A 14069-nucleotide genomic window follows, 5' to 3' on the forward strand; every position below is an offset into this window, starting at 1 on the left:
TGGTGTCTTTTGTAACGTCTCCTTTTTCATTTCTATTTTTATTGATTTGAGTCTTCTCCCTCTTTTTCTTGATGAGTCTGGCTAAAGGTTTATCAATTTTGCTTATCTTCTCAAAGAACCAGCTTTCAGCTTTATTGATCTTTGCTATTGTTTTCGTTGTTTCTACTTCATTTATTTCTGCTCTGATCTTTATGATTTCTTTCCTTCTACTAACTTTGGGTTTTGTTTGTTCTTCTTTCTCTAGTTTCTTTAGGTGTAAGGTTAGATTGTTTATTTGAGATTTTTCTTGTTTCTTGAGGTAGGATTGTATAGCTATAAACTTCCCTCTTAGAACTGCTTTTGCTGCATCCCATAAGTTTTAGATCATTGTGTTTTCATTTTCATTTGTCTCTAGGTATTTTCTGATTTCCTCTTTGATTTCTACAGTGATCTCTTGGTTATTTAGTAATGTATTGTTTAGCCTCCATGTGTTTGTGTTTTTTACATTTTTTCCCTGTAATTTATTTCTAATCTCATAGCCTTGTGGTTGCAAAAGATGCTTGATATGGCTTCAATTTTCTTAAATTTACCAAGGCTTAACTTGTGACCCAAGATGTGATCTATCATGGAGAATGTTCCGTGTGCACTTGAGAAGAAAGTGTAGTCTGCTGTTTTCGGATGGAATGTCCTAAAAATATCAATTAAATCTATCTGGTCTATTGTGTCATTTAAAGCTTGTGTTTCCTCATTAATTTTCTGTCTGGATGATCTGTCCATTGGTGTGAGTGAGGTGTTAAAGTCCCCCACGTTTATTGTGTTACTGTCAATTTCCTCTTTTATAGCTGTTAACACTTGCCTTATGTATTGAGGGACTCCTATGTCGGGTATATATATATATATTTATAATTGTTATATCTTCTTGGATTGATCCCTTGATCATTATGTAGTGTCCTTTCTTGTCCTTTGTAACATTCTTTATTTTAAAGTCTATTTTATCTGATATGAGTATTGCTACTCCAGCTTTATTTTGATTTCCATTTGCATGGAATATCTTTTTCCACCCCCTCACTTTCAGTCTGTATGTGTCCCTAGGTCTGAAGTAGGTCTCTTGTGGACAGCATATATATGGGTCTTGTTTTTGTATCCATTCAGTGAGTCTGTGTCTTTTGCTTGGAGCATTTAATCCATTCACATTTAAGTTAATTATCGATATGTATGTTACTATTACCATTTTCTGAATTGTTTTGGGTTTGTTTCTGTAGGTCCTTTTCTTCTCTTGTGTTTCCCACTTAGAGAAGTTCCTTTAGCATTTGTTGTAGAGCTGGTTTGGTGGTGCTGAATTCTCTTAGCTTTTGCTTGTCTGTAAAGCTTTTGATTTCTCCATCAAATCTGAATGAGATCCTTGCTGGGTACAGTAATCTTGGTTATAGGTTCCTCCCTTTCATCACTTTAAATATATCGTGCCATTCCCTTCTGGCTTGCAGAGTTTCTGCTAAGAAATCAGCTGTTAACCTTATGGGAGTTCCCTTGTATGTTATTGGTCATTTTTACCTTGTTGCTTTTAATAATTTCTCTTTGCCTTTAATTTTTGTCAGTTTGATTACTATGTGTCTTGACATGTTTCTCCTTGGGTTTATCCTGCCTGGGACTCTCTGTGCTTCCTGGACTTGGATGACTATTTCCTTTCCCACGTTAGGAAAGATTTTGACTATAATCTCTTCAAATATTTTCCTGGATCCTTTCTCTCTCTCTCCTCCTTTTGGACCCCTGTAATGTGAATGTTGGTGCATTTAATGTTGTCCCAGAGGTCTCTTAGGCTGTCTTCATTTCTCTTCATTCTTTTTTCTTTATTCAGTTCTGCAGCAGTGAATTCCACCATTCTGTCTTCCAGGTCACTTATCCATTCTTCTGCCTCAGTTATTCTGCAATTGATTCCTTCTAGTGTATTTTTCATTTCAGTTATTGTATTGTTCATCTCTGTTTGTTTGTTCTTTAATTCTTCTAGGTGTTTGTTCTTTAATTCTTCTATGTCTTTGTTAAACATTTCTTGCATCTTCTCGATCTTTGCCTACATTCTTTTTCCAACGTCCTGGATCATCTTCACTATCATTATTCTGAATTCTTTTTCTGGAACATTGCCTAGCTCCACTTCATTTAATTGTTTTTCTGGGGTTTTATCTTGTTCCTTCATCTGGTACATAGTCCTCTGCCTTTTCGTTTTGTCTACCTTTCTGTGAATGTAGTTTCTATTCCACACGCTGCAGGATTGTAGTTCTTCTTGCTTCTACTGTCTTGTAGCCTGAAGTTAAAGCTGATTTCTCAAGGCCTGTGCTTTCCTACGGAATCAATCTTGTTGTCTTGTAGTTCAGAAACCCATTCAGTGGGCAGGGCTTGGGGACTGCTGATGTGTCCATGGCGGCCAGGCTGAGGCTCCTCTTCAGGAGGGAACTGCTGGGTAGGCACAGAGGGCACCTGCACCTTCAGACGTGAGCTTAGGTGGAGCAGCAGGAGGTTTGGGAGCTGGAGCAGTCCATTCACCCTGAAATTCCTCCTTGGTCATAGCCTTTCCATCAGTGGCCTGCTCTTTCTTTTCTGTCTCTTCAGTGTCTCAGCGGAATGTCTAATAACCCACAGTTGATTAACACATTCTCTTTTAAAAACATTTTGGTGGTCTTACTTTACTATGTCAGTGGGTCAATGCCTACACTAGAATCTAAAAGTAAGACTCCCCCAACATATGCAAATAAGACCAGTGCCACACCATTTCTACATAAACCTGAGACTACATTTGAAGAAATATGATCAAATGAAGATTAACCTGAATTTCTAGAGACAAAAACTCAGAAATGTCTGAGGGTATAGTGTAAGTGAGATCTGGAAAAGAATCAAAATCACAAATGTCTTTAGTCCCAAAATTTATATAACTCATTGCTTATTTTCCTTTTATTATAGAAAATAAAGGCTGAGATCTGAAAAGCTAACATAACTACTTTTATGGTGAAATCCTTCTGCCCATGCTCACCTTGCCTTTTTCCCTCCCAATACTACCAGGTGTGAGTTTATCATAGCAGACATTAAGTAGTGATGATTGCATTTTTTATTTGAAGTTTGGAGTTATTTTGTAACTCCATTCAGGTTTGAAATCACAAGTATACCTTGCTTTATCTGACATATACAACTCATTAGAAATTCAGAAAATCAGATTATTTCCCAGTAGATTTATAGGATAACTTTTGCAATTTGTGATTTTGATTTCTCTATGGTTTTCAATTTTCAATGCTTCTGTGTCTTTTAATTGTGTGTTTTTCCCTTTATAATCTTTAGTTAGGGCATATTGCAAAATTTGATGAGATAGATAATACAACATCAGAATGTGAGACCTAAAATGTAAGATAAATGTACTTGATCTCATAGATATCAGTTAAATCATCATGTAAGCTTGAGTACACAAATATGACAATAGAGTACTAGACATATTGGAAGGATAATTTAGATTTGAATGGACAAGGCTAATGCTTAATTTTAATTCTGGCCTGTGGTGGCCATTGTGACATACTGCTTAGTAGCTCCTTCAATAAAGGAGTTGTTGCCTCAAGTCCTGGGAGTGCTTTCAGCAGACAGCCTTCAGCTGTCTGCCTCTTGAGGGATTTCCTTGGCTGCTGTGGGGATCCATATTCAAAGACAGAACAGTGTGGGAGATTAAGGGCGGAGCCATCTGGGCCCAACTTGGGATGACTCTGAAGGGTCATTCTAGGTCCAGAGCTCCCCTGGGGTTATGCAAGGTTGTCTGGGACCTGCATCTTACGTTGACTTCTCTCTGACCATTCTTGCTTTGTTCCCCTCCCTTCCTCAGATGTTGATCCTAAGGGCACTCCTTTGTAGCATCCTGCATGCTAAATTCCGTCTCAGAGTCTGTTCCCTGGGGAACCCAACCTATGGTCTATTTCTAAACATGCCAAACCAGACGTTGCTGTAACTTCCTAACCATCACTTTCCCTGATCTATTCCATTTTGTAAATAGCACCTCCATTCATTCCACAAATAATTTTTGAGCACCTACTATGTGCCAGTCACTGTGTAGGGAAAGAGATGTGGTGTTGACCCAGCAAATATGATCCTCCCCTCTGGGAGCCTACATTTCAGTGGGGAAGAAAGATAGTGAACAAATCATTACCAGTATAATAAGTATTTCAGCTGGTTAAATGTAGGGTATTATATACAGATAGCCATGGTATAAAGACACGGGATTTAGAATTAATGGGTTTAGCTGAGCCACATACTAAGTGTGTGAATATGGGCAAGTCACTTTCTCTAAGCATCACTTTCCTGATCTATAAAACAGATCCATAATCTCTCAACTACCAATCTATTTTAAAAGAAATTGTTCTATCTAAAGAGATAGTCTATATATAAATACTCAGAATATTAAGGGTCTCTACAGAATTTATCTGAACCTGGCTTCCTTCCTGAATTATGAGTTCTTCCCAAAGGTCAAAAATCAACCTAATGGTAATAATGTATTACCTAGAACAGTTGATAAATTAGAATATCACTCCCCCTGTTTATGCCAAGTAACAGAATATGCAGCCTTTAAAATATGTTGAAAACAATACTGATAATTGGAACCTGAATTTTTTATAAAAATATTGTTAAATTTGTAGAATAACTTTGAAAACTTTAATGAAATTTCAGAAGCACCAACATCTATGTGGAAATTCAACGTAGAGGTTTTTTTCCCAGGTTTAGCGAAGTATAATTGACAGTTAAATTTTGTGTATATTTAAGGTGTACAACCTGATGACCCTAGTATCTGTATACATTGTGAAATATTCAACCACAGCCAAGCCAATCAACATATCCATCACCTCACACCTAAGGTAAAGGCTTTTAAGAGAAATTTGTTAAATAACATGATCTCCTGTACTCAGTTATCTACTATGTATCTTTGTGGCAGGAAATTGTATCCCTTTATCTTTCTTTTTCCCAGACCTAAAGAAACTGCTATGCTTTCAAACTTAAGTATATTAACATTCTCCCAGCTGAATGTGTATGCCTGCCCCTGCCAAACCTATAATATACCAAAGTATTTATAGTATATACCAATTACCAAAGGCTCATAAGTGATTTTTCAACTTAGTATCGTGAACATGCTTACTACCTATTTGCATCAGAAACATTTCTTGGTATGTAGTACATTTATAAGGTTTTAAAAAGTTTTCTCATTTTTCCGTTTAAGACCGTGTATTGTCATCATTTAAACATCTCCTTTGAAAAAAAAAACAAAAAAACAAAAAAAAAAACCCATCTTCTTTGCTAAGCCTGCCTTAGTGTTTTGGACTGGCAGTGTTTTTAGTCCTTACTTATACTTTTATGATATATCCACTTCATATATATTCATTGTAATTTTCAAATCTGTGTTTTATAATATCTTGCCAACTTATGGTCAGTCTTCTAACATTACATAATAAAACATTTTAATCAAATAAGTCACCTTGATGAAGTCTTACACTGGCTTTTTAATCTGTGACCTCTTTTATTTTTTTTTTTCTTATAATTAACTTGCTGTTTTCTGGAGTAATAAAGTAAGTTTCTCATACTGTGGCTTTTTTTCTCACATCATGTGTTTTTGTAAGGCACTGGTCTTCTTTCCCAACTCCCAGATTGTCAGTCACTTAATATTTGTTTTGTTTTGTTTTGTTTTGTTTTTTCTTTTTCTTTTCAACCTACCTTCCACATGCTTTTTTGTTGTTGAAGGAGTCTGCACGTGGCAGCATGGTCTAGGCAGGAAAGGAAAAGGAAGTTATTACTGCTCTCTTCTGGCTGCCTGCAATAATAAATCATAACTTGCCATTCCCTAACTGGTGGCTGGAGACTTATCTTCATAAATGCATGTGACCCAAGAAGTTTCAGTTTACATACCCTATCCTTGGGGTTCTTGCCTGTAGAGAGCCTTTTCCTTCCTGAAATTAGACAAAGGTTGTAAGAATTGAAGCTAGGGCTTCAAAGCACAGGAAAAGAGAATGTTGTCTTATCCTGTTGTTACAGTGGAGCTCCAGCTGGCCATGTTTACCTACCCAGGGTGTGAGGTTGCATGTCCATCTGTGAGGGGCCGCACAGCGCTGAGGCTTGCCCTTAAGTTTGGAACTTAGGAACTTTGGGAAATATTTCTTGTATGTTTTTCTACATGGTTACTTTTTTAGTGACAACTCTCTAGGTTTAGGTATATCCTTAAATTGCTAAGCATTGAGCACAAAGATTTACTCATTTGCTAGAGTGACATTTAACTTCTGTATTATACATTCAGTGACCATATAATTTACTATCCAAACCAAAACACTTTTAACTGTGAAAGGGGACATTATTAATAACTATAGCAGGTCAACAGGCGTAAACCAGGACTGTCTTGGACTATCTGAAATGTGTGATTATCCTATTTCTACCTAATTCTTTCCTTTGAAAACATTTAAGCAAGCCCGAATCACTTTACATAGTGGAGAAAGTTGGGGTGGAGGTGGGTGTAGTAACTGTATGACACTTCTTAACTGCTACCCTATCAGCACAAATGTTGATGTCACTGAAGAGTACATAGATAACCATATCTAAAAGGAAGGATACATTTTAGAAATTAAAAATGAATGTCAAGGTAGTAATAATAGTAGCTGACAGTATTGATTGCTTACATACCTTATTTATCCTTCAGCCACCCTATGAAGTGACTCCCACTTTTGTTATTCTTATAATTAGTTTTGATTAATAATATATTTGTTATTATTCCCATTTTTGTATTCTTATAATGATTAACCAAAAATAAAAATGTTACGGACATCTTATTCCAAAGCCTATGTGTGTTTTAACTACAACACTATACTGCCTTCCTCTGGACATACTTCATATCTCTGTGATTACCTTTTTAAAAATATAGTCAGCTACACTCCCTTTTATGCAAAGAACAGCTGTAAAGAGACTCTCTCTCTGCCAGCTTGGCACTGCTGAGCCATGGCTACGTGCTTTGTAGCCAGCCCAGTAATTCTGAAAGGGTTTGCTGGTGCCCAGAAAGTGAGGTTGCCACAGTACGGCTTCAACAATTGTTTTAGCATGGTGCTATTACTGGTCTAGTATTCTGATTACAGGACTTTAAACAGACGCAATAATCAGCTCTTTCTACTCCTCAGACAGGTGATTTTAGAATTATTGAACCACATACTCTAAGGAAAAAGCAGCCCTTCATAAATTTTTTTCCTTTATGGATATATGACCCTTTAAAAAATAACATTGTCATTAAATGCATTCTAAATTAAGCTTCTGTTACCTTCTACATTGAGAAAGGAGAATGCACTAGTTTACACATGAGGCGTAGTTTACATTATATGTTTTTATGGGATCCTCTACTATAATTGTGCACCGTGTGTCAGGTGCTCTGCAAGTTGCTTTATGTTTAGTTCATGTCATCTCACAATAACTCTATGACTTAGTTTATTTATTATCTCCCTTTTACATGTGATGAAATAGAGACACTGAAAAAGTTGAAATAATTAACTCAAGGTGTTACTACCAGAAGTGGCAGAGCAGGGATTTGAACCCAGGGAATCTGACTCCAAGGTCCTTGAATCTAACCACCGCACTCCTTATGAAGACTGCTTACTTGAAAGCTTCTACTTTTGAAGGAGGAAAAAAAAAAAAGTGAATGCAGATGAGAAGTGTGAACTGTAACATGTGAGAGCTGAGTGTCATACTTGTCTGAATTTCCGGCTGGGCAGTTTAGTCTTCCTATTTCATCTACCAAAGTGTATACGTATTTCATTATAATCACTAGAGGTGCTTCAAGAGCCTTGAGTAACAGAACCAAAGTTTTAATGTTGCAGCAAAGGTATTTGTTCTGTGGGTGGTATGCTATTGGGATACACTTGTACAAAAGAACCTTCAGGAAGACGTTAACAGAAAAGACTCTACCAAACCCACTGGCAGCTGATCAGTCATCTTGGCCCAGGGCACATTTTTAACACGGTAGGCCTGATAGCACAGAGGACAGTGCACCACTCGCTAGGGAACATACAGGGAGAACTGTAAAATGATGGGAGAGGCTTGTGGTAAAATACCAGAGTTTGTCGAACCACATAAAGACTTCACTCAAGTAGAAGCACTGAGTGTAATTATAATCTGCATAACGAAAATGTGAAAAGGCTTTTCATTCTTTCCAAACTTTGGAACAACTTAATCTGAAATCTTAACTTGAGAAGCTCTAGAGGGAGCTAATCTATTTATATTCATATGTATTTTTTTAAAGACATCTCAAATCTCAACCGTGCTATTAACCAGACTAAGGATTCATTCATGCTCATACAGTAGTAATGATCTTCAAATTTATAAACGTACAGTAGTGTCAGATCTTCATCTGAAGGAAACAATGGGTTATTTGATTTTCTTTGAGAATATTCTTTCCTGTACAAGTGATTCACATGCTGTAACCCTCACAGTACATATGTGTAACACATGTCAGAATTTAAAAAGAAAGTAATGGCTTTTGCTGATGAAAGAGTTTTAAAATATTTCCCTCAAAAACATGTTTAAAATATATATGCAAATATAAATATGGATCTACATGCACATATATACATCCCTACCCCTAAGCCACACTGGCTCTTTCAGGAGGTCCCCTCGGACTTTAAGATATAAGACATATTTATTCTGAGTGCTGTGGCTGCTGGGTCACAAATATGGGAAAATAAAATTATCTGTTTCGTCCTTTAGATTAGGGTGAAGACAACCCAGTTCAGGGTTCACTTCTTTTTCAGGTTGGGAGTATTGAATCTAGTATTAGGTTGGATTTGTAATTTCCAGAATCCAAGGCCCTGGAGTAGAGACACGAACCTACCCCCACAGATTTCATGGTAGAGCATCCCTATAACATCAACATTTCCCTGCCTTCAAAAGCTTATCTTCTAAGCTAAGACAAATGGACAGCAACTTTTTCATTTGATTTAGTGGAAATAAAAGAGTCTTTATGTTTTCCTTTGCTAAAAGTACCTCACGGTAGAGTTCTAGAAGAAATGAAACCCACAGAAAAGTTAAACAGTTTGTAGGTACAAAAAGGGAATTAAGGAACTTTTAGGGTGACATGAAGTATTTGAATTGGGCCAGGTACTTATGAAGATAGTAAGCAGATACATCATTTGAGGGCATTGGAGAAAGCATGGTGAGGGAGGTTAGGTGGACAGAAAAGGCCTACCTGATTTCTGGGGAGAGATGGTAGCAGCCCTGTGGAAGGACCATATCCATGGAGGGGAGCAAAGGTAGCTGCCACTGACTGGCCCTCTCATTCCGCCCTTCTGGTCCTCTGGTTTCCATCTTGCCAAATACTCTTACACTCAGATAAGCTGTCTTATCTTGTTATAGTTACTTAATGTTTAAAATCTTACTCTTACTCTGGAAGAAAAAAAATAATAGGTATTTTTTTTCTCTCAATTTCAACCCCATCAAAAATTTTAATAATAAGATGAGCCCGCATACAGATGGTATATGTTTTTACTGTTCAAAGTACTTGATATTTATTGGGTTAATTTTGTCAGACTGGGAGCAGGCAGTACAATGAAGGAAAGAGCAGATTAATTGTGTATAAGCTAAGGTGAAAAGACATTATAACAAAATTGGAATAGATGAACAGAATTAGGAAGGGGAAAGAAAAATATCAGGTGACAGCATCAAATATTTGTATTAATTCTCAAATCATCAATATGATTTATATAAATATTTAACTTCCCCTGTTATCCTATACATCATTTATTGTAGAACTATAGTAATAATTTTTAATGCTGTTCATAGTATGATTTTGCTCATGGCTGATTTCTCTTAGCATGATTTTCAGAATTTCAACATTCTTTACTGATTTGGATTTGGATTTTTTTTTTTTTTTTTTGCGGTACTCGGGCCTCTCACTTTTGTGGCCTCTCCGGCTGCAGAGCACAGGCTCCGGATGCGCAGGCTCAGCGGCCATGGCTCACGGGCCCAGCCGCTCCGCGGCATGTGGGATCTTCCCAGACCGGGGCACGAACCCGTGTCCCCTGCATCAGCAGGCGGACTCTCAACCACTGCGCCACCAGGGAAGCCCGGATTTGGATTTTTTTAAACCATTCTTTTAAATGTCCAAGTCAATGAAATATTGTATATATGAAAATGGAATTAATCAAATGAGTTTATTTATATAAGAGTGTAATAGTATATTACTGAGAAATAGACCCCATGTGATACAAATGAAAGAACACAAGACATAAAGTCATGGTCAAGTCAGAGCTGTGTCACTTTACATGGCCACAGATATAGAGTCATATCTGTGTGGCCTTTAACCAGTTTCAAAGCTTCAGTTTCCTCCTCTGAAATGGGGAAAATGATACAAGGTTTATATACACTTCAGTATTATTTCAGAGTGAAGTGAGATTGACTATGTATTCATTTTGAAATGTATGAAGTGCTACTCAGATAGAAACAAATATTATATACACAAAGAAAAGCAAACAGTATTTTAATTTTACCATACATTAAGTAAGCCATGAAACTTTAGGATGTTGATGTCTGGGTTATCAATTTTTTTTTTCACTTTTATTCACCTCAATACCATACTGCCATACTGAAGACATTTTAAGAAAAAAAATAATGCCATCTTTCTTTTCTGAAAGATTGGTATTGAGATCACAAACTCTTACCATTTTTAGAAATTAAGATCCCTCTAAGAATCTAATGAAAGCTAAGCATCCTCTCCCAGAAAAATATTCATATCACATACAGACAGAATTTTGCAAAGAATTTCAAAGGTGTTCATATCCATGGATCCTAATAAAAACCACATCTCCACCTTAGATTGACATATAGTAGGACCTCGGTCATATGGCTTCTTTCCTTTCAGATTTCTGGGTTTTCCAGACTATCATGGTCTTCTACTGTGGACTTTTAAAGAAGTTGTTTTCCTGCCCAGCTGTGCCTCCACCCATTCCTTGCTTTAGCTGTGTTCCATCTAAGGTCTGTCTCTTAAACAGTCTTGATTCCTGTGTTCAGTCTACCCCCCCACTGCCATTCTCCAGCATTTTTCGTCACTGCTCATTCGTAGTGGAAGCAGTAAGGGAGAGAATGGGAGCTAGGAACCACACCAACAGATGCAAGAAGCAGAGGCTTTGGACAGAAATGGCAGTTGCAAGTAGTTCCAGTACTACCAGTTGCAGCATGGCCAAAGAGGAAAATAGTCTGAAAAACTAAAATGTTAAGATTTTCACCGATTTAAAATTCTGCTAATCCTAAACAGTCAAATATTTGAAATTTTTTGTTACTGGGTTCATTTGTAAACAGCTCTTGATTGAGATCCTCTGGAATTTGACCATTCCCCTCCTCTAGTAATATAATATGGAAGGAAGTGCTCTTTAAACTGTAAAGAACCATAACAATGTAAGGGAGTATCATGCTGGATGATTAATGTGGTTTGATGTGATGTGAAGAAAGGTTACAGATCATCACCATCCATTGTGTGAAATGTCAGCCAGATGAACAAACAGACCAAAGTTTTTTCGCTCTGGTAGTCAATCAACTGTATATTTTTCCAGGTTTGTAGAATTTTAATCCCCAGATTTTCTACTTTTGCACTAAATCCTCAGCCTTTTCAACTCTTAATTTTATATCATTTCACAAATGGTCCTCAATATCTAGTACCTTCAGACACTACCATCTTAAATTTAAGTCAGCATGTGTCAACAATAACCAAAACAAAATTCAGCACAAATATTTATAAATGCAGACATATTCTTAGACTACTAGAAGAGTGTGGTGTTCTTATTTAGTAACTTCAACAACAGTCTTCCTAGATCTCTAAGTGTTCCTGTTTAGAAAATGAGAATAGGGACATATAAGTTCTTCATGAGCCAGGTGGATTCACTGTTGTGGAATTTGGAGGTTTATTATCCAATGTCAGTTTAAATTTCTATATTCTAGTGCCATTGTAATCCAATGAGAATCTATTTTTAAAATAAAATCTAGAAGCAGGTAGTAAACTGCTTAATAATGAATGTGAAGTATTGAATTAGAGTATTATTTTATGCTTTTAAAAATATTATTGGTACTGCCAGGTGAATTTTTGCAGTAATATTATGGTGTTCATAACCAACATTGATTTTAAGATCTGCACATTACATGAGCAGAAACCACAAGGCACAAAGATTTAAGGTGCAGGGATGCTGCTGAGGCAGCATTAACAGTGAATTAGATTCCCATTAGGTACTGTTTAGTGAAAGGGGATGTGCATATGCAGGGTTTAAAGAAATTTAGGAAAGAGACATTTTTAATTCAGAATGCCAACAGGCATCATTTGGTATCAGAAGTGTGGCTTGCATTGTTTTCTGTGTGAGCTTTCATCACCATTCAGAATTCTCCCTTTTTTTTAATGCAGTAATGTATTTTTGATAGACAATAAATTAATAGTAAATGATAGAGAAATTGCTCTTTTTTAGAGGCAGAAAAGACATTTGATGCAAAGAAAGAGTGAAGGCATGGCTATAAAATTCAAGGCTACTAGATACTGTATTGAAACTAATTTTTTTATTAAGCTTTCTTATATTTGTTGTGTCAAATCAGTTACTAGTGTTAGTAGAGTTAGAATGTTTATGATTCTTTTAATCTAGAACTATTATCTCTCAGTTTCTTTATTTTGCAGACCACTGATGAATTCTTCCATTTCTTCAAGCCAAGTGGCTCTTTTTTTAAGTTTTAGAACAATGTAATTTTATAGAAATAACATTCTATAGAAACAAGTTAAAATGTAATCATTTTTCAGCCTAAAAGAAAGCAAAATGACATTGATAATCTTTGAAGAGAAAGATCTTTGTGGTCATTTAAAACACCAAGGAATTACAAGGCCATGGTGAAGAGCAGGCTAGTTAAATTGGAAAAGTCAAAGACATCTTTCTTTACTGATGTGCCCTCTACTAAAAATTAGCAGAAGTTAGTCTAAGTAGCTAACAGTGAACCCCTGGTACAACTCCCTGAAGCACTGAAATAGGACATGGTGGAAGAAACTTATAAAAAAAGCCCTCAGGGATTCCTCTTTTTTTCCCCTGTGATGCCTTTAATCCTTGAATTGTCAAACCACGTGGAAAATAATAGAGCTGCACAGTTCTAAGACTTAAGTGGTATTGTCTTTTGCAAAGAAAATATTAGGTCTTTTCACACCTCTGTACAAGAATAAGGCATGTGTTCAGTGTAGAAAAGAGTAAATTTGAACAAGAGATGCATATTGCTTTTTCATTTTTAATATATTACTGTTATCTATGACTAAGCAGATTGCACCCAGTAGGGAAAAAAATTGTGGCCAATATTTTATTTTCCTTTTTAAAAACAGATGATTCAACGAGAAGCAGATGTGAAAAGTAAGGTGACTGCTGTGGCGTTGACAGACTCTGTTCACAATGTGTGGCATCAAGAAGCTGGCAAAACGATTCGAGAATGGATGAGAGAGGTGAGATGATTTTTTTCTGTGCTGAGATGAATGAGTGTGAGCCTTTATATCTTGAGCAGCCCCACTAACTTATATCACCTCCCACCGCCAAATTCCCTTTCTGGAGGCAGAAAGAGGGAATAGAGAAAACTAGACATGGTTGAAATAATAATAGGAAACCCTTCTGAAGAAAGACTACTTTTTTGAAAGCCCTCCTCCCATTTTTCTTTTTCTTTTTTCTTTTTTTGGCTTTCTATAGAATATCCCCTTTTTCTTTTTCTTTCTTTTTTTTTTTTTTTTTTGGCTTTCTATAGAATATATGTATGCATACAGTATATAGTAGGAACTTTGGCTGAATAAGGTCATGATCTGTTAGGAGGTTATTATTCCCTGATTTTTAATTTTGGTATTTAGCATTGGTACTGCTTAATTACAAGAAACAAGCCCAATATACATTGTCTCATTCTTTTCTTCAGAAGTGGTCGATATGTGCCCCTCTTAAATGGATGGCTCACTGCTGCCAGTAGGGGGAGAAGAAGTGAAAAGCTGAAATAGTGTTTTGCAGACCCTTGAGCTAGGAGAAACCCAGGGGCTGGTCATGGTCCAGCCTCAGGCTAAGAAA

At 36.5% G+C, this 14069-nt stretch overlaps 1 protein-coding gene across 3 annotated transcripts in view; it reads left to right on the forward strand.

The window, feature by feature from the left end:
• The window catches only part of ARB2A (ARB2 cotranscriptional regulator A), a 433180-nt gene that overhangs the window by 271497 nt on the left and 147614 nt on the right, over window positions 1-14069 (forward strand). For all 3 annotated transcript variants that reach the window (XM_082836445.1, XM_082836443.1, XM_082836444.1), the window contains one exon: window positions 13352-13468. In XM_082836445.1, coding sequence (XP_082692571.1) covers window positions 13352-13468 — 117 coding nt within the window. The remainder of the gene's footprint in view (window positions 1-13351; window positions 13469-14069) is intronic.

Source organism: Leucopleurus acutus (assembly GCF_964270905.1).
Source record: "Leucopleurus acutus genome assembly, chromosome: 3".
NCBI lineage: Eukaryota > Metazoa > Chordata > Mammalia > Artiodactyla > Delphinidae > Leucopleurus > Leucopleurus acutus.